General features: G+C 39.1%; 1 protein-coding gene across 1 annotated transcript; it reads left to right on the top strand.

The window, feature by feature from the left end:
* Nucleotides 1–1,925: 1,925 nt before the first annotated feature.
* SCAF1 (SR-related CTD associated factor 1) lies at nucleotides 1,926–18,847 on the top strand. Its single transcript, XM_063436576.1, has 11 exons — nucleotides 1,926–2,170; nucleotides 6,126–6,364; nucleotides 7,701–7,770; nucleotides 8,301–8,410; nucleotides 9,040–9,176; nucleotides 9,522–9,640; nucleotides 10,334–13,888; nucleotides 16,163–16,245; nucleotides 16,565–16,843; nucleotides 17,874–18,002; nucleotides 18,122–18,847. The coding sequence occupies exons 2-11, from the start codon at nucleotides 6,149–6,151 to the stop codon at nucleotides 18,311–18,313; spliced, it is 4,890 nt and encodes a 1,629-aa protein (XP_063292646.1). The 5' UTR covers nucleotides 1,926–2,170; nucleotides 6,126–6,148; the 3' UTR covers nucleotides 18,314–18,847.
* Nucleotides 18,848–20,384: the final 1,537 nt, after the last annotated feature.

The following is a 20,384-nucleotide window of genomic DNA, read 5'->3' as shown; positions in this document are numbered from 1 at the left end:
TGCTGACCTTAAACATGCCACTGTAGTACCTATACTAAAAAAACCATCCCTCGACCCATCCACCCCCTCTAACTACCGTCCCATATCCCTGCTCCCTTTTTCCTCAAAGCTTCTGGAAAGACTTGTCTTTACCCGTGTGTCTCATTTCCTCAATTCCAACTCTCTCCTTGACCCCCTTCAATCTGGCTTCCGCCCTCTCCACTCTACAGAGACTGCCCTTATCAAAGTTACTAACGACCTAATCGCAGCTAAATCCAAAGGCCACTACTCCATACTAATTCTTCTTGACCTCTCAGCGGCCTTTGACACCGTTGATCATGCTCTCCTTCTTCAAACTCTTCAATCGCTTGGTCTCTGTGACTCTGTCCTCTCATGGTTTTCCTCTTATCTCTCCCAACGCTCATTCAGTGTCTCCTTTTCTAATGATACCTCCTCCCCTTGCCCTGTCTCAGTTGGCGTTCCCCAAGGCTCCGTCCTTGGTCCCCTTCTATTTTCTCTTTATACTGCCTCTCTTGGCAAACTTATTACCTCTTTTGGATTTCACTACCACCTGTACGCTGATGACACCCAGCTATATCTCTCCTCCCCGGACCTCTCCCCTGCCGTCCTGCAACGTGTCACTGCTTGCCTTTCTTCCATCTCTGACTGGATGTCCTCCCGCTTTCTGAAACTCAATCTCTCAAAAACTGAGCTCCTTGTCTTTCCTCCTCCTCATACTGATCCTCATCTTTCGCTCTCCCTCCAAGTTTGTGGTACCAACATTAGTCCATCCTTGCAAGCGCGCTGTCTTGGCGTCATACTTGACTCTGGTCTCACCTTTGAGCCTCACATCCAGCATGTTGCCAAATCCTGTAGATTCCATCTTAAAAACATAGCCCGCATCCGCCCCTTTCTTGCACCAGATACTACCAAGGAGCTTGTCCATGCTCTAGTAATTTCCCGCATGGATTATTGTAACCCTCTCCTGATTGGTCTCCCCAAAAGCCGTACTGCACCCTTGCAGTCCGTAATGAATGCTGCTGCTAGATTGATTTTCCTCTCTAGTCGTTTCTCTCACACCTCACCCCTCTGCCAGTCCTTACATTGGCTTCCTGTATGCTATAGGAGTCAATTCAAGGTACTAACTCACACCTATAAAGCACTGAACAACTCTAGCCCCTCTTATATCTCCTCACAGATCCATAGGTATGTCCCTTCTCGGTCTCTCCGTTCTGCCCGTGACCACCTCCTGTCCGTTGTCCGCACTCGTACGGCCAACTCGCGCTTGAAGGGCTTCTCGCGGGCGGCTCCCTTCCTATGGAATAGCCTGCCTACCGCCATCAGACTCTCCCCTAGTCTTGCATCTTTTAAGAAGTGCCTTAAAACCCATCTCTTTAGGAAAGCTTATGGCCTCCAAGACTAACCCTTACCTCACATACCTGTCTCTTGCCCTCTCCTAAAGGGCAGCCCACCTTATTTGAGTGTAAATTCCTGTCCTAATGTGTTTTACACCCCACCTCCTATAGAATGTAAGCTCGTTTGAGCAGGGTCCTCTTCAACCTATTGTTCCTGTAAGTTTATTTGTAATTGTCCTATTTATAGTTAAATCCCCCTCTCATAATATTGTAAAGCGCTACGGAATCTGTTGGCGCTATATAAATGGCAATAATAAATAAATAATAAATAAATCACTGCCTAATTCCAATCACAGCAACAGCTAACCAAGGTATTCAGTCACAAAACTACAACTCCCTACATTCCATTTCCCTCAAAAGCGAGTCACTTCCGCCTGGCACGCTAAGGATGCCGGGTAACGAAGTACATCCTGCCTCTTCTCTCCCTCCCACGGCAGAGGCACAGTGGGCGCACTAGAAACTACATTTCCCGTCACGCAGCGCGTCAGAACGTCAAGCGCAGCTTCCAGCTTGCGGCACTATGGGACGTGTAGTAAGGCAGCCGGACGCGGCTCCTTGTACTGCGCAGTGACACTCTACGCCGCCGAACTACAACTCCCAGCAGGCCGTGCGCCCGCATAGCCGCTGATGCAGTGGGGCTAAGATGGCGGCCGCTGGAGGGATGGGGGAGCTCCTTTTGTTGTAACGCGGAGTATTTGTCGGGGGGGAGCCGCTGCTGTGACTGCGGGGCGGTGAGGGAGAGGCGGATTCCGGCAGCCAGGCGCCGCCGTCAGTCGGTAGGTCCTGCCAGGGAGCAGCGGGCTGGGTGCGGAGGATGGGCCGGAGCCTGGGGCTGGGAGGGGTCTTACTGCTGGGGCTGGTGGAGCTCAGGCTGGGGGGAGAGATTAATCCAGGCCGGGGATCCCCTGCCAGCCTGGGCCTCAACACACCCAACCCAAACTTTATATCCCAGGCCTGTAACCATAACTACTGCATTAATAATATTACTATATATACAGACCGTGTGACCCCACACTATAACTACTGCATTAATAATATTACTATATATACAGACAGTGTGGGGTCACACTATAACTACTGCATTAATATTACTATATATACAGACAGGGTGATCCCACACTATAACTACTGCATGAATAATATTACTATATATACAGACTGTGTGATCCCACACTATAACTACTGCATTAATAATATTGCTATATATACAGACAGTGTGACCCCACACTATAACTACTGCATTAATAATATTACTATATATACAGACTGTGTGACCCCACACTATAACTACTGCATTAATAATATTACTATATATACAGACAGGGTGACCCACACTATAACTACTGCATTAATAATATTACTATATATACAGACAGGGTGACCCACACTATAACTACTGCATTAATAATATTACTATATATACAGACAGGGTGATCCCACACTATAACTACTGCATGAATAATATTACTATATATACAGACAGTGTGATCCCACACTATAACTACTGCAATAATAATATTACTATATATACAGACAGTGTGACCCCACACTATAACTACTGCATTAATAATATTACTATATATACAGACAGTGTGACCCACACTATAACTACTGCATTAATAATATTACTATATATATACAGACAGTGTGACCCCACACTATAACTACTGCATTAATAATATTACTATATATATACAGACAGTGTGACCCCACACTATAACTACTGCATTAATAATATTACTATATATATATACAGACAGTGTGACCCCACACTACAACTACTGCATTAATAATATTACTATATATATATACAGACAGTGTGACCCCCACACTACAACTACTGCATTAATAATATTACTATATATACAGACAGTGTGACCCCACACTATAACTACTGCATTAATAATATTACTATATATACAGACAGTGTGACCCCACTATAACTACTGCATTAATATTACTATATATACAGACAGTGTGACCCCCACACTATAACTACTGCATTAATAATATTACTATATATATACAGACAGTGTGACCCCCACACTATAACTACTGCATTAATAATATTACTATATATACAGACAGTGTGATCCCAGGCCTGTAACTATAACTACTACATGTAAAACATCCTGCATTAATATTACTATATACTGCATACATCCTAAACTATAACTACTACATGTAGCTCATCCTGCATTAATACTACTTGTACTGCATCCGTCATTAACTATAACAACTACAGCACATCCTGCATCACTTGTATTACTATATATACTGCATACATATAGAACATCCGGCATTAATTATACTGCCCCATATAGAACATCTGGCATTAATTATACTGCCCCATATAGAACATCCGGCATTAATTATACTACCCCATATAGATCATCCGGCATTAATTATACTGCCCCATATAGAACATCCTGCATTAATTATACTACCCCATATAGAACATCCTGCATTAATTATACTACCCCATATAGAACATCCTGCATTAATTATACTACCCCATATAGAACATCCGGCATTAATTATACTGCCCCATATAGAACATCCGGCATTAAATATACTGCCCCATATAGAACATCCGGCATTAAATATACTTCCCCATATAGAACATCCGGCATTAAATATACTGCCCCATATAGAACATCCGGCATTAAATATACTGCCCCATATAGAACATCCGGCATTAAATATACTGCCCCATATAGAACATCCGGCATTAAATATACTGCCCCATATAGAACATCCGGCATTAAATATACTGCCCCATATAGAACATCCGGCATTAATTATACTGCCCCATATAGAACATCCGGCATTAATTATACTGCCCCATATAGAACATCCGGCATTAATTATACTGCCCCATATAGAACATCCGGCATTAAATATACTGCCCCATATAGAACATCCGGCATTAATTATACTGCCCCATATAGAACATCCGGCATTAATTATACTGCCCCATATAGAACATCCGGCATTAATTATACTGCCCCATATAGAACATTTTGCATTATACTGCCCCATATAGAACATCCTTTGATTACAAGATGGGAAGCCATATTTACTAAATCAGTTTCTGACTGTGTATATTTAGATTTTAGTCCAAAATATTTGCATTGAGAACATTGCAGATTTACACTTCCCTTCTCCCATATTCCACTATTTTGACCTACAACTTGAAATCTAATTTATATTACCTGCAATTCCCACTTAATTGAAAAAAACTTATTTTGTTGTATTTCTTTATATCACTTGCAATGCTTAGGTGGTGCACCCCTGTCGCTATGTAGATTTCACAGTAAGGACGAACATTCAGCTGTACATTATTGTAAGCCATAATGACTGTTGTGACTATTTTGATTCTCATCCATGACCAAAAGCCTAGACGTATTACATGTACTGATATCAATTTCCTATGATGGGCAAATATTGACTTTTATAGTTATTTTTCAAATCGAATTACATTTTGTCATGTTTTTGGTGGTTTGCTATTTTGGTGTATATCCTATTTATTTATTTTTTCATATCATTACTTTGTATTTGGATATATAATGTTTTTAAATAGTAATTTTATTTGTTAAAGGTATATTGCGATTGTAATATTACCGCCATGTTTATTAATTAATGCATCAACATTTTTGTAATGGGTTAAGCCTTCCCCCAAATCCTCTAGTGGCTGTCTCAATGACAGCCACTAGAGGCGCTTGCGTGATTCTCACGGTGAAAATCACAGTGAGAGCACGCAAGCGTCCATAGGAAAGCATTGTAAATGCTTTCCTATGCGACCGGCTGAATGTGCGCGCGCAGCTCTTGCCGCGCGTGCGCATTCAGCCGACGGGGCGGAACGGAGGAGGATCGGAGGCAGAGATCTTCCCGCCCAGCGCTGGAAAAAAGTAAGTTTTACCCCTTTTCCCCTTTCCAGAGCCGGGCGGGAGGGGGACCCTGAGGGTGGGGGCACCCTCAGGGCACTCTAGTGCCAGGAAAACGAGTATGTTTTCCTGGCACTAGAGTGGTCCTTTAATAATACACATTTCTTGTCATCGAGATTTGTCATAGACTTATTTTACGTAGTAAGTGAGATGAGCTTGAATTTGGTAAATAGAGAATCTGTTGTGCCGCATGACAAGCCATTGTACTGTGATTTATGAATAAATGAAATGTTGAATTGTAATCGATTCACAACAGACATTATAGCTTATTAGTTGCTGTGATTTAAAAGGGCACCCATGCAGGAAATTCTGTTAATTTTAAGTGCATGTAAAATATATAGCTAGATTGCAAATATCCCTTAAATAGTCATATATTTAAACAAAGTTAAAACTGTTAATTTTCGTAATAATTGTAAGATTTTCATTTGACATAACTTGTCATTAAGAGGTAAACACAATATTTTCCAACGTACAAGAATATAAAGTACAAAGGTGTTGAATTATATATTGAACATTCTGGATTCTTTCTTTAAAATCGGTAAAATGTTGCCTTTTTTTGTTTGTTTATTTGTTTGTTTTAAACCGGCAAACATAAGTGCATTTCTTGTGCTAACTTTGGTTTGCCAGAGCTGAGTTTTGGGCATTTTAGCTGTTGATGAGCCTCTGGCTTGTAATTGCATTCACAGGAGAGAAATTAAAATTGCTCAAGTCCGGAACAATGTTAGATAGGCTGCTAGATTCTCACATTTGTTAAGAATAGTATGATCTAATTTTATTCCTTTAGGCTAAATCCTCCAATTTGCAGTAATGGCAGAAGACAGCCAGGATTCTAAACCAACTGAGCAAGATGCTGACAAGGAATCAAAAAAGGAATCAAAAAAGAACTCAAACGGAACACCAGATGCTGCTGTGCCGGAGCAACACCAAGAAAACTGTACATCTAATGATCCACAGGAAAGCCATGCATCCGAAGAAAATACATGTAATCCTGAGAAGCTTTGCCCAGGGCAGATGATCATCTTGGTAATTTTGATGCACTCTTTGCTTTGAGTTCAAACATTCATTACCTGTGTTCAGATCCCATAGTTTTGAGTTCCTCTAGTAGCAATTACAGTGCTGTACAAGCACGTTTCACTATAGTATGTTATCATTAACCCCTTAAGGACCAAACTTCTGGAATAAAGGGGAATCATGACATGTCACACATGTCATGTGTCCTTAAAGGGTTAAAGGGACACTATAGTAACCGAGACCACTTCAGCTCATTGAAATGGTTTGGGTGCTGTGTCCCTATTGCACTCTACCAGACAGCCACCAAGGCAGCTTTTTTTGGATCGAAATGGACATTTGGTCCGGTATCTGACGCTGGACGTCTGCATGAGGAAATCCAGCGTCAAATTTTTCCCCAAAGGAAATCATTGATTAAAAGCTTTGCTATGGGAAGGTTTAATGTGCGCGTGGCACATGCATTAGCGCCCGCTTGTTGCTGTATGTCAGGGGGCGGAGCGTTTTTTGTACTTTATTTACCAGGTAGGAGGAGGAGGGGGGAGGCAGGAAGAGCGATAGTGCCAGGAATACAGCTTTGTATTCCTGACACTATAGTATCCCTTTAATATGACAAGGTACAGCATAAAATAACATCCCTTTAATAAATGGCACAGCTACAGGGATTCTACTGGATGTGACTATCGTCTAGGTCTAGGAAAACGGGAGAAGTGACTTTCAGGAAGTCATTCACAATGTTTAGAATACAGATCAAATTTATGTTCAGTCCATACCGGACATATATTTAGATTTTTATTTTCTGTCTAGACATATTTAATATTCTATTATTGGTTAATCTTGGGTGCAGAGGATGAGCATTAAGACTACCTTAACCAATATTTTACTAAACAAATAATCCCTTCTGAATGTTTGTGTTTTGATAGTCTGTCTGGAATCTGATTTGTATCTGTGTAAGATTCTTAAAGGGAAACTATAGTGCTATGAATACAAAGTTTTGTAGCCCTATCTCTATAGTACTCTCTGCCCCTCCGTCCCTTGCGCCCCCAGCACTGAAAGGCTTAAAACCCTTTTGTCACTTACCTGATTTCAGTGCCGATGTCCTGCTTGAAATTAGGCTCAGTCTCCGCTCCACCTACGGGAGAGATCTAATGCACAAGCACTGTGATCACATTAGGACTTCCCCATCGGAACGCATTGAATCAGTGCTCACCTATGAGGTTTTGTCTGATGCTGGATGTCCTCATGCAAAGAATGAGGACGTCCAGTATCATTTAGCGGACCAAAAGGAGGATGCTTAACATAGGTTAGTTTTTCTAAATGACAGTCTGTCACTGAAAAATACTTCTTCTTTCAGAAAGCTCTGCAGCAAGTTGTTGGCACCACCTTACAGAGTGAAAGCAAGACTGAATGTTGTAGAACCATAGGTAAGAGTTCTTATTGTAACATTTGGGGATTTACTCACTAAACTGGGTAATGTCGAAAATCGATAGTTTCAGTTCGTGCAATTGGAAACATGTCTCCCATCACCGCTCTCTGTTAGACTCCCATTTTTTTCACCAAAATTGATGGGTTTATTAAACCTGTATATTTTGTTATGTTGAAATGGTAAAACTTTGTAGATGTTAAAGGGGTGGCATTATTCCTGTGTTTTTTTTGTTTTTTTTAATACATTTAATAAATGCATTTTTAATTACATTTTACAAGGACAGTTAGCAGACTTTTTGAAATACTAAGCTATTTTCTTTTTTGTATTTATTAAGTTCACTTCTTGATAGCCCCCTGGTTTGAAGGGGGGAGGGAGGGACACAATATGTGTCCCTTTGATATGTTTAGTATAATATATTCCTTCATTTCCCACACATTTTGTCTTCTGGTATAATGTGATTGCAGTTGTTTGAATACATGATGATGATTATGTTCACTAATTTCTGGTGTGTTTAATATTTGTTCTCAGAACCGAAACAGAAAACTTCAAAGCTTAAAAAGTCTTGTAAGAAGAGAGCATTAAGGAAACCCGATGGCTCTGGAGAGTCTAAGATGCCCAGTGTGGAAAATGAAATCCCTGTAAGTATAGTTAATTTCTAATTTTTTTTTTTTTTTTTTTAACATGGCATTAAAACACAAAGGTCGAAAAATCGTAGCACGTCTCAATGTTGAGTACACGCATCATCAAAAAATAAAAATCAGAAGGATGTAAAGAATGAAGAGAGAATTTCAATGTATGCAATAGAAGCCAAGGATTAAATTACATGTATGTTTTAAGATCTGTCATGTTATCCTGTACAGAGCACATTGGTGGTTTAGTATACAGTCTGTCCCCTGACCAATTACTCTAGCTTTGTAGTGGCAGCATAGCAGTTTAATTTCTTTCTTTCTTTATTTTTTTCATCTTCACTCAAATGTGAAAAAAATAAATACATGTTAAATTTCATATTAATTTTGGCTATCTTTTGGCACTATGGAAGTTGTTGGTTAGCCGTTTGTTCTACAGTAAAGGTCCATATATTGCAGTTCATCTGTTGCTGTTTTTCAGTTCCCACAACTATTTAGTCCATCGTGGTAGGGTTCTACAACTGGCGGTGGTCTGCCTTCTTGTCCGCCTCTTCTGAAGACATACAACTGTAGAGCTAATTGGACAATCCTGGTTTGATACATTCCTTTATTTGTGTTGTAACTGTGTGGTTTGTTCACAGATCCCAGAAGTGACAGGAAGTCTTTTATCCAGTCTTGACAGTGCATTGATGTATCTGGAAAATAACTACAATACAATCAATTCAGAATCTCGTCATGGCTCAGACACCGTTGACACCCTCGATTTCGGAGATCTGCAGTAAGTTTGAGAACAGGCTTGCTTTTCTTTCTTTTTATACCGGAAACGTATATTTATTCAGTTAAATGAAGAGAGATATTTTTACACATATTATGTCTGTCACTACCCACCGCACACACACACTTGTCAGGGGAGTATATATATATATATATATATATATATATATATATATATATATAAACTTCATTCTTTATCTACCTATGCTACTTAATATTACAAATTATTTAGATGAAGCTAGTACTTATCCTGCAGTAGGACAATTTTAGTTGATGATTTTCTGTTTATTTTTTTTTAAAATATATTTATTTTTGTATTTTTTATTTTTTTATTTTTTTTACGGTTTAGTACGGAAGAAGAGATGGAGGAAGTGGAGCTGGTAGCTGAGATCCAGATCGGTGACTCTGCGTCTTATTCTAACAGTTATTCAGGAATCATGAGAAGAAATAGGCGTTGGATGAAATCAGGTACACAGTGAATTATCTGAAGATGTCATTTTAGGCATACAGTCACTTTTCCTGCTCTTCTTCTTTTTGATTGTTTTTCTTTGCATCTATTTACGGCACCTGAGTTTTAATGCCATTTCCTGGTTCACTGTCATTGCTGTTTTGTACAGGTGAATCTTATGCTTTCTTCTACCCCTTGTATTGGCTTTAAATACCAAAGATTTATCCATGTTTCTATCACATGTATTACTGTTGCCCCTTAGATGCTCTATTTTTTAAAACTTCATTAGTAATGTTAATAAGAAATTTTGATCTAGTTTACTATTGTTTTATTATGTCTTCGCTCCCAGATCAGATTGAGTTATTTTTTTTTTTTTTATTACAAAGGAAAACAGACTAAATGACATATCTACTAATAAAGTATTATGTATTTAAAGTAGTGGTAATGTTTGGGTTTTTTTTTTTTTCTTGGACAGACTTTTAAAGCTTTTGGAAATTACAAAGATTGTAAAATATAGAGAAAGGTGAAATAGCCAGAGTGATCAGAATTCACAAACATTTTAATAATAAAACCTTAAAAAGGTCTTACAGACCATAAGAGTCAAAAGCAAATTATTTAATATCTCTAAATAAACTCTCTCAGAGCAGTGCTGCTTTTAATCTTTTTGCAATGTTTGCCAATGCTTGTACTCATATCGAACATTTGATTTACAGTGGGCCTAAGTTCCTCGAGGTTGCAGCTTGCAAGCGGGAAGACTTCTTCTGTTCCCCCAAGATTCGGGACATCTATTGAACCTGTCATCTCTCCTTTGAACTTAAAACCATGTACTACAAGGACATTACTCAGAACTAGAATAACAGAAAAGGGCTGTGCTGTACATAAGCCTCTTATTAAACGGTTAAGAACTACAGATAGGACTTCCCTGCCAGAGTACCCACAAACCTATCCCCCATCAACAACTGTGTTACCTGGACTTCCTTGGATTGTCACAGATCCATCCAATGCCTTGTCTAAATCTAGAGTACAGGAAAATTTTTGTTCTGGCCGGACTACACTGACACATGGCAGTGCGCAGACAATTGTTAGAAAAACACCTGATGCTCTAGTGACATGCGGACTGGCTCTAGGAAATGGCACTGATGTATCAAATGGACAACAAAGACCTCTTGGTGGAGAAGGGCCCACATCCAATAACCAGCATTCCCAACCTCCTAGTTCACTGGAAAAGGCAGATTCTAGCTCATCCTCCTCCTCATCATCATCCTCTTCCCATATGCCGGGGCTGTCTGCTAGTGGCAGTGGTGCCCAATCAAACAGGTCCCAGGATCTAGATATTTACGACCCCTTTCACCCGACCGATGAAGAGAATTTAAATGGAGATTATTTATATTCCGACTCCCCTGACAAAGAACCTGAGGATCAGGAGGATCAGAAATATGATCCATTTGATCCGACCGGCTCTAATCCTAGTTCTTCAGAGCACAGTCCATCCCCATATGAGGATGATGATGACGACGACGAAGATGATGGGAGTGATATTCATCCTGAGGAACGAATCTCTGAAGCCTTGGCTGGTATTTATGATGAAAATAGTTTGAGCCAAGAATTTCCTACTTCTGAAAAATCAAAGGAAGGTTTTCAGTCTATTGATATGGATAAATGCCAAGCATCAGATGATCAGGACAGCAAACCTGAAAGTGATGCTAAGAAACCTGAACAGAGGCTTTCCATCGAAATGTCTGAATCTGCTGGAAATGATAATGCAAATCTGGCATTTGAACCATACAGTCCCAGCTCTAGTATAGATCTAGATAGGGTTGATGTTGAAGATATTTCCAGGGAAGTATCGGAAGAGAAAACTGCAAAAGAAACACTTGTTGCTGACTCAACACTGGACGAAGCAAATACATCAGAATTATCACTCGAGCCTAGAAGACGCGTCTTTACTGTGGATGTTGGTAAGGATTATGTAAGAAAAACAGAATTTGATTCTTCTGCAGATCCTAAATCCAAGCTGGAGATAAAGGTATCTTTAGAGTCTATTGCAAAACCAGATATGAAATCCTATTTAAGGTTGGAAAAAATCGCCAAGCTTGGAGGAGAATCACGGTCACGTCACAAACAAAAACATTCTTCTGAAAAGAGAGACCGCGGTGATGATTCTGATGGAAAATATGATTCTGAAATTGAAGAAGGAGAGATTGTTCAGCCAGATGAGGATTGTTTTAGCCCAATGCCTTTGTTTCGTAGTAGGTGTCGTGTCCTAGACAGACCACTGAGGATGGTTGAAGGGGATGATTTTCTTTCTTTGCATGCAGATTCTGATGAGGAAGGAGCTTTACAAATTGACTTTGGAGAAAATCAAATGGATAACCGATGGAAAGGGCTTGATTTGAGAAGGAAAATTACAAACCAGCGCAGAGAAAGGTATCGGAAAAAATCGGAGTCTCCCGCAAAATCCAAAAGACGTTCTAAGTCACACTCTCCTTCTAGTTCACGTAGCCGAAAAAAAGCAAAACGAGAACGGAAGAGGTCAAGAGAACGAAAGAGGTCAAAAGAGCCAAGAGCATCTACAGCTTCATGGTCCAATACAAAAAAATCTAAAGACCAGAAGGATCACAAGCGTTCTCGGTCACGTTCTCAGAACAAGGTTTCTCGTTCCCATTCTAGAGACCACAGAAGATCACGGTCATGGACACCTTCTATTAGTACCAGCATATCTGCTGTAGACTCTTCTCGTACTTCAGCTGAAAGGAGGAAAAGCCGTAGATCTAAATCAAAAGAGAAAAGGCATCAGTGGTCTCGATCTGTCAGTACTGAACGGTCCCGAAAAGATAAACACAAAGAGAAACATAAAACCGATGGAAAGAAAAAGAAAAAAAGGTCCCGGTCTCGATCTAGAGAGAGAGATCGTAGGTCTTCACACCGTTCAAATGATAGGAGGGATAAAGACAAATCACGGACAAGACATCCTTTAGATGAACCAAAACCTGATGATCCGCCATTATTGGAAAGGAGGAGGCGGGATAGTCGATCAGTCGTTCCTCCCTCAATACAGGACCTTAATAATGCTGATCTATTTACTATTAAAAGAACAATTACTGTGAATCCGGAGGAGAAACTGGAAGAGCGTGAGGACTTACTAAATACTCCTGAAGTATCAGGGAAAAGAGAGGTTCTGTATGATTCAGAAGGCTTAAGCTTCGAAACCTATTCCGACCGTGAAACCATTGATGACAGAGATGGTAAATGCAATAGAATATTTGAAAGGCACTCTGGGAAGACAGAAAGCAGCAAGAGAAGGATACCTGGGGAATTTGAAAAGAAACGGACAGAAGAGGAACGTGAGAGTCGTCAAAGATCCAGCAAGGATAGAGATAGAAAAAGATCATACGATGATAGTAGCCGTGACAGGTACAAAAAACGATTTAAAGAGGTGCCTGATCCAGAACCTGAACCCTTAAAACTAGAGAGAGAAAAGATTCGTACAGAAAAGGATAAAACCTCCAAAAAGTTAAAAGTGAGCCATAAAGAAGGTAAAGGGAGTTCAGCCAGAAAAGTTAAATTGCAGTCTAAAGTGGCTGTGCTGATTCGTGAGGGAGTGAGCAGTACCACCTCTGTTAAAGAAGCAGGGTCTATTGGTGTCAAATTTAGTCGGGATAGGGAGAGCAGGTCACCGTTCCTAAAATCTGAAGAAAAGATGCCAGATATTAAGACTATTCGACCTAAGCTGGAAATGTCTGATATAAAAGAACCCGTCATGAAGCCCAAAAAACTTAAAGGCTTAAAAACAAAAACTGGCATTAAAAAAGTGAAACCTGCTGGGGTCCTTGTGAAACCTAAAGGAACGCTTGAAAAGAAAAAGAAAAAAGTGAAGGTAAAGGCCTCCTTAAAGAAATCTAAAGCAGATAGCTGCAGCAAGGAACTCCCTAGCCCTATCCAAGCCAAAGATGAACCAATATGGTCAGACACTGAGAAAAGTGAGAGCATTGTGAAACCCCCTAGCCCCCCCAAGCCATCCATTGAGCAGGAGCTCACCCCTGATTCACAGACTGTTGATAGTAGCTGCAAGACCCCTGATGTGTCATTTATTCCTGAAGAACCACCTCTGGAACCTGAGCAAAGTATTGACTTAGAGATGGACAACATGTCTGAGCCCAAGGAAGAAATTTCCCGTCCTCCTCCTCCTCCACCCCCTCCTCCACCAGCACCAATGTCTTGGAATCTCCAGTCTGGAGTGGACTGTACCACAAGTGGTGTTCTAGCATGTAAGTATCTGCAAACATGGTTTTGGTTCATAAAGGTTTGTGTGGCTCAATAAATTTGAGACTTTCTATTGATGGGAGGAAAATAAATACGTTGTGTTTGTTATATTTCAGAGACATTCTTTTATGTTTGTAAGGGCAGCTTTAAGAATTTATTGAGGTTTCCATAGCTATAGGATCTGTTTAATTTTTGACCGTAATTACTGTAAAGATAAGTAGTTGTTTTTTTTGTTTTGTTTTTTACAATTTACAGTTTTTCAAGTTTAGAACTACTATTTCCATTTATCCCATGCCCACGGAGGGCATTCTTTGTATGCAGTGAAATCTAAGTAAGGAAATTGTATCTTGTAAAGGAGGGTGATACATTTTGACTTCCCCTTTTGTTAGATCCCAAGCAAACTATGTGAGTGGATAAGGGGACACAACTTGGACTCTCATAGCTCTGGATCTTTGATAGAACAAAGGCCTGGACATACATACTATATAGGGATACAGCTTGAGATTCAGGAAAAGGCAATGTGATGGATGTGAAAAACAAATGTGTGGTTAAGCATGTCAAGAGTGACAGAAGGATTAAGACTAGTCAGGAGCGCTAATTACCTTGTAGTTCGCCATGAATACTTCATTAGACAATTTAGTAAAGACCATTTCAGGTGAGTGAAGAGAGCGGAAAGCAGTTTAAACGAGTGTCTTGGTGGAAGTTGGCATTAAACAGCTTTGTGGGTGTGTGTATAAGAGAGAAGCTTGTGAAGAGTAGTAGGGTATATGAGACAGTAATTAAAAGGTGACCTAAAATCAAGAGGGCTTTTTTTTTTTTTTTTTTTTGGTGGAACTGACAGTTGCATTTTTGAGGAATCCCCCATAAGACTAATTGACACATGGTTCCATCAAACTTGCTGCTGAAACTTGGTTATTACCATAATCCATACTGATTTTATACTATATGGTGCCTTGCTGACTGCAAGATTGAGGCTACTATATATATATGAGACGTCACTGTATGCCTGCCTGTGACTTCTGAATAAGGTTGTTTTTTTTGTACTCTAATAATGTTCTATTAAAGAGAAATGCAATCAGCAGACGGATAAAGAATTAATTTACTAAAGATAGTCAATGTATCTAAAACCATTGTGAAATTATTGCATCGTGTTAGTGGAAAGTACGAAGTCCTACAGAGGTCAGGATAAAAAGAAAAAAAAGGCCAAAATGTAGGTACTGAGCATTAAATTACCTGTTTCCTTTACCTGGCTGCTCATATTTACTTAGCTCTGTAATTTATCTGGATAAAACAAAACCAGCCATTTCATTAATCCGTATTAAAATAATACATACCCTTAATTATAAGTATTGAAGGTTGTTGTGACCTTTCTATAAATGCGGGTCCTTCCCTTCTGTTGAATGCAAATACATCATTGAAAGTCAAGACTTCACGTAGCTACTTAAAAATAAGCACAGAACAAATTGTTTTATTTTTTTCTTCTTTGTGGAAGGTTTTCACAGTTTTGTTGAGGGAAAAACGAAAAAAATGAACATATTTAGAAACCAAGTTATTTCACTAGAGGGCACTCTAACCATAACAAAGTTATAGGAACAATCCAAACACAAAGATTGTTTTAGATCGCTGAAGTGCTTTGTGTCAATTTGTGCTCTGTTTTCATTTTACAGAAGTGCATATCTCAATAGAAATCTGTACTTTTCTAAATCAAACCCTGATCCAGCTCCCTGTCTGTCAATCAGGCTGCCACGAGGTGTTCCTTCCTATTAATGTCTCTGCAGAGCAGCTGCCTTTGAAAGACACCCCCCCCAGTGTTAATACAGCTCATTGAGAAGTCTGTCAGTTATTCACTAAATATGAAAATTCCAAATTCTGACATTAACTAGACAATTCTGTTTGGAATTCGGTGAACCTGACCAAGTCTGCATCAGTACACAGGATGCATTCAGTGGCTTGTGTAAAATTTGGGATTTTCACCTACAGACTCGATGCAAAGTATAGGATTCGCCATAATTACAAAGCACTGATTATTATTATTATAATAATTTTTTTAATCGCCGCAGAATGCAAATTCATATTATCATTCATTTTTGCAAGTGAATGTGACTTTAATATTTGCTCACTGGAGCGCAAGCAGCTAGCGAATAACATAGTTGGATAAGTAAATTGTTGCATATAATATTTTAATTAAAATATTTTCTTTGGCTTTAGGATTGGATTATATGTAGTGTATTTATTTATTTTGAAGTTAAGTTGATCATTTTGTGTATATTCTATTGTAGTGACGGCTTTGCTTTTCAAGATGGAGGAAGCCAACATGGCCAGCAGGGCAAAGGCACAGGAATTAATACAAGCTACTAATCAGGTATAAGACTTGGCAATAGGTCCAGTTTTTAATTGCTTTATACAAATGATGTGGATTAAGTATACATGCACACTTCATAAGTTACATGTGTTTATTATTTAGCCTTGTGGGTAACCCGACATTGTTTGTGAAGACTGTGCTTTGACCAGCACTTAGTTCTAAACTCTGGTCTAGAATAACATGGTGGACATCTGCATCTCTACTAATGCATACTCAATTCTTTTTCTTGGTTTTATGAGATCTATCAGGACCATCCTGACCAAACGAGGGTACAATACAATGTAGTAACATTGTTGCCTGTTGTTTATATTTTTTAAAGATCCTCAATCAGAGCAAACCAACTACCTCCATGGTTTCACAACCACCTGCTCCGCAAGTGATGTCATCCATCAGCCATTCAGCTCCACAATACCTTCTTCACAGCAGTTTGCCTCTCAGCAACAACTCCAGCCCACCTACACCAACTGGCATGTCATCGTTAAACGCCCAAACACTTGCTGGTCCCACCTCAAGCTCATTTTTCAACACTACTTCCGTTATTGACCTGGGGAAAAGAGATGGCAGTACAAGTTCTGAGGGCAGAGGAGACACCGATAAGGCAAGTTGTGTTAGCAGATCCCAGTAAAGTAATGTTACTCTGAATGCCCTATTGGCTGACGTGATCCTTTTTTGTTCAAGCTCATTAGCTTGATGCTGCCCATTGCTAATGGATATATTTTTTAATAATATATGTTTACGTATATTAATAAGGTCCATGAAGATACTGGTCATTAACAAGGTTGAATAGCATTTTTGTTGAAATGTGATTGAGAATCATTTCATTTAGGTATAGGATCCTTAGAGGAAAACTAAAGCATAGGCATACAAGCTTTTTACTTGCCTTTTTCCAGCATCGAGGCTCCCATGGCGCTGCTTACCACTCTGCCTCCAGCAGTTTCATGGAAGAATCATGACTTCCTCCACGGTGGTCCAATGCAATGATCCTCATAGATTCACCCAGTGTGCATGCATGGGGAGTACCGCAAGTGTATCCACACTCCCCCATAAGAAAGTATAAGCATTGAATAATTGCTTTCCCATGGGTGCTTCTGCGACAAGAGACTCTGTGCCGCTGAAGTGCTTCTAGTGGCTGTCAAGAAGCCAGCCATTAGAGGTGTTTAAACTGCAATGTATTACATTGCATGGTTAAAAGGACAGGACCCATGCAGACCACTTAATTGAGATGAAATTGCCTGGGTGACATTGGTAGACCTTTTAGGTTTCACTGTAATACCAGTCGTTGATTAGTGTGTATAACTTTGAGAAGAAAGGTAGCAGAAGAGATGACGCAGTAAAATTTTCAAGAAGATTGAAGGAAACTTTTTCGGTAAAGATAAGTCATAAAACGTGAGATAACAAAGTGTGAGATAAAGGGCTAATGGGTAATATAAAAAAAATTACTTCTTTACATAAATTTATAGAATATAGCCTTCTCATAGAATTGGTGCATCCTAGTATAATAATGAGTCTTCATCGCTTTCATGAATATCCCAAGATAGGATAGCTTGCTTTTTTTGGCCATTACTAACTGTTTGTATAATGCATTTTTTTTTTTTATTTTTTTTTATTATTTTTGTTTGTTTCAACAGTACCTGAAGAAGCTTCACACTCAGGAAAGAGCTGTAGAAGAGGTCAAACTGGCCATTAAACCATATTATCAGCGAAAGGAGATCACAAAGGATGATTACAAGGATATACTGCGCAAAGCTGTACACAAGGTAAGTGCTTTGTCATTTGGTCTCCAATATTGTGTAAAATCCTGTATGTATGTCCACAAACTCTAGATTTCCAATAACCGAATGTTCGTCTAATTGTGGTTTATTTTTCCTTGTTCTAGATCTGTCACAGTAAAAGTGGAGAAATAAATCCAGTGAAGGTGAACGCCTTGATCAAGGCATACGTCCAGCGATACAAGTACTTCCGAAAACACGGAAAGAAAATGGAAGACGACGAGAGCAGCAGCGGTTATCGTGGGTCAAAGGACTCCGGGACAATGGAAAAGGGTTTACCTCCTTTACCCTTAATCTGAATCAGAGAGAGACTGTACTTGTTTTAAATCCATCAATCTAAAATAATTTTAATTGCTAGTTTAAAAAAAAAAAAAAAAAAACTAAAAAAAAATATGGGGAGGGGTAAAGCTTTTATGCAAATATTTGTCAAACTTTAGAAATAATTATCTTTAGAAATAAAATATATGTATGTGGCTCATTACTAATGTCCCTCTCCCTCTGAGAGTGCTGTTTAAAGGTCGGCCTCCCGATGATCCGGAGAGAATCCCACATCTTTGCTAGATAGAAGTGCACAGGAATCTTTGTTTGCTGTGCGGTCTTTTAAATAGTTGATGGTCTCTTTGTAAATATATATTTCTGCTTCACAGATTTGCAGCTTTATTATTCATATTACTGGATTTTAACTCTTACACATCTTTTGCCAATTATAATAATTTTATTTTATTTTTTTTGCATGATTTGTGGTTGTCACAATTTTCACACCCAAGGTAGCAGGTTCTTGTTATCTATTGCTGACTTCATATTGTTAGCTGTATTAAATTGCCATCCTGTAAGCCTGCTTTTCTGCCTTTCTTTTTATGTTTTAAGTTTTTTCGCCCCGGCGTTTTTATCAATATCTCTTCAGTTCATGTTTTTATGTTGTATATTGAGATCACTTGGGATTCCCCTTATAAAGCAGTTAACACTGTGAGAAATTACACAATGTATCTGTACATCCACAGAAAGATTATATCACAGTATGTCTATAAAAATATTTATACCATATCTCAAAAAAATAAAATAGATTTTAAAAAGTGAAAAATACGATCTTGCTCCAGAAGAGCCCTTTACGAAGTGCTAAACCATTAAGCCAACTGGAATGATTTAGGGTCTAGTCAATTAAATGTTTAATGGCTGAACATTTATCAGATTGCCTTGGTTTGCGTTAACACCCCCCCCCACCCCTCCCTCCCCCCCCGTCATATCTATTATGGTACAGTGTGTACTCCTTTCACCTATAGTGCCTAGTGCCTTGTATTGCGCTCCAGTCTTTGAAGTAGCAGACAGAAGCCAAAAACTGAAGTGAATTTTAAATGTAAGGCCGAAATCTCCGAACTGGAAGCACAGCTGAATTAGAGAATTTTTCTGATTTGACTGTTTTTAACCTTTAAATTTGAAAATCATTCTGAATTCTCACTTGAGTGAATAACCCTGTTTGTGTCACTAAAACACTAGCAAGATTGTAAAGAATTGCAAATTTTGGAAAGATGACCAGGTTGAATCTACTGGATGTTCAAAATATTACTCCATATACAAATAACATGCTGCTTTTAATAGAAGTATTACAAAATATGCGTACAGATACATTGAGATTCTTAGACTTGTTGAATATAATTCTGCTTTAGTGTGACAGTGGGTTGTTTTTGTGGGTGTTCTCTGTTTTTTATTTATGTAGTGCTGAGTCAACCTTTTTCAACAGATTGCAATTTTTTTTGCTACAGTGATATTTTCAGCCTTATTTGCTCAAGTGAGAATTCAAAGGGAAAATAGTCACTGAGGTTCTGTACATTTGGCCTTGATACAGAGTACCTGTGGTTCAGAACGTTTTGGCCTCACTACATTTTCGTTTTGGCTCAATATGTTTGGACACGCTTCATATTCACCTTGATTCACTACATTCAACATACGTTCGGCTGCGCTATACAGTCACATTGTTAGTATGTTCGGCCACACTACATAGTCATTTTGGTTTAGTACATTCAGCCTTGGTTTGGCCGTGCTACATGTTCGTTACTAACTCCGTACTTTCGGCCTACATTTGTCCTTGCTACATGTTCATATTTTTTTTACTCCGTACATTTGGCCTATGTTCGGCCACCCACCCTACATATTTACTATAGATTAGTACATTAGTCTGCTACCATTTTGTTTAGCACAGTATGTTTGTACACACTACATTTTTGTTTTGGTTCAGTACATTTGATCTACAGTCAGCTACGCTACATAGTCACTTGGTTTAGTACATTGGGCCTGTTTAAGCACGGTACTTAAATTTGGCTCAATACATTATTGCCATTTTATATAGCACCAACAAATTCCATAGCGCTTTAC

This window comes from Pelobates fuscus, chromosome 11, assembly GCF_036172605.1.
Source record: "Pelobates fuscus isolate aPelFus1 chromosome 11, aPelFus1.pri, whole genome shotgun sequence".
In the NCBI taxonomy this organism is placed as follows: Eukaryota; Metazoa; Chordata; class Amphibia; order Anura; family Pelobatidae; genus Pelobates; species Pelobates fuscus.
Note: the sequence above shows the minus strand (reverse complement) of the source record. Positions and strands in the feature narration are given on the sequence as shown.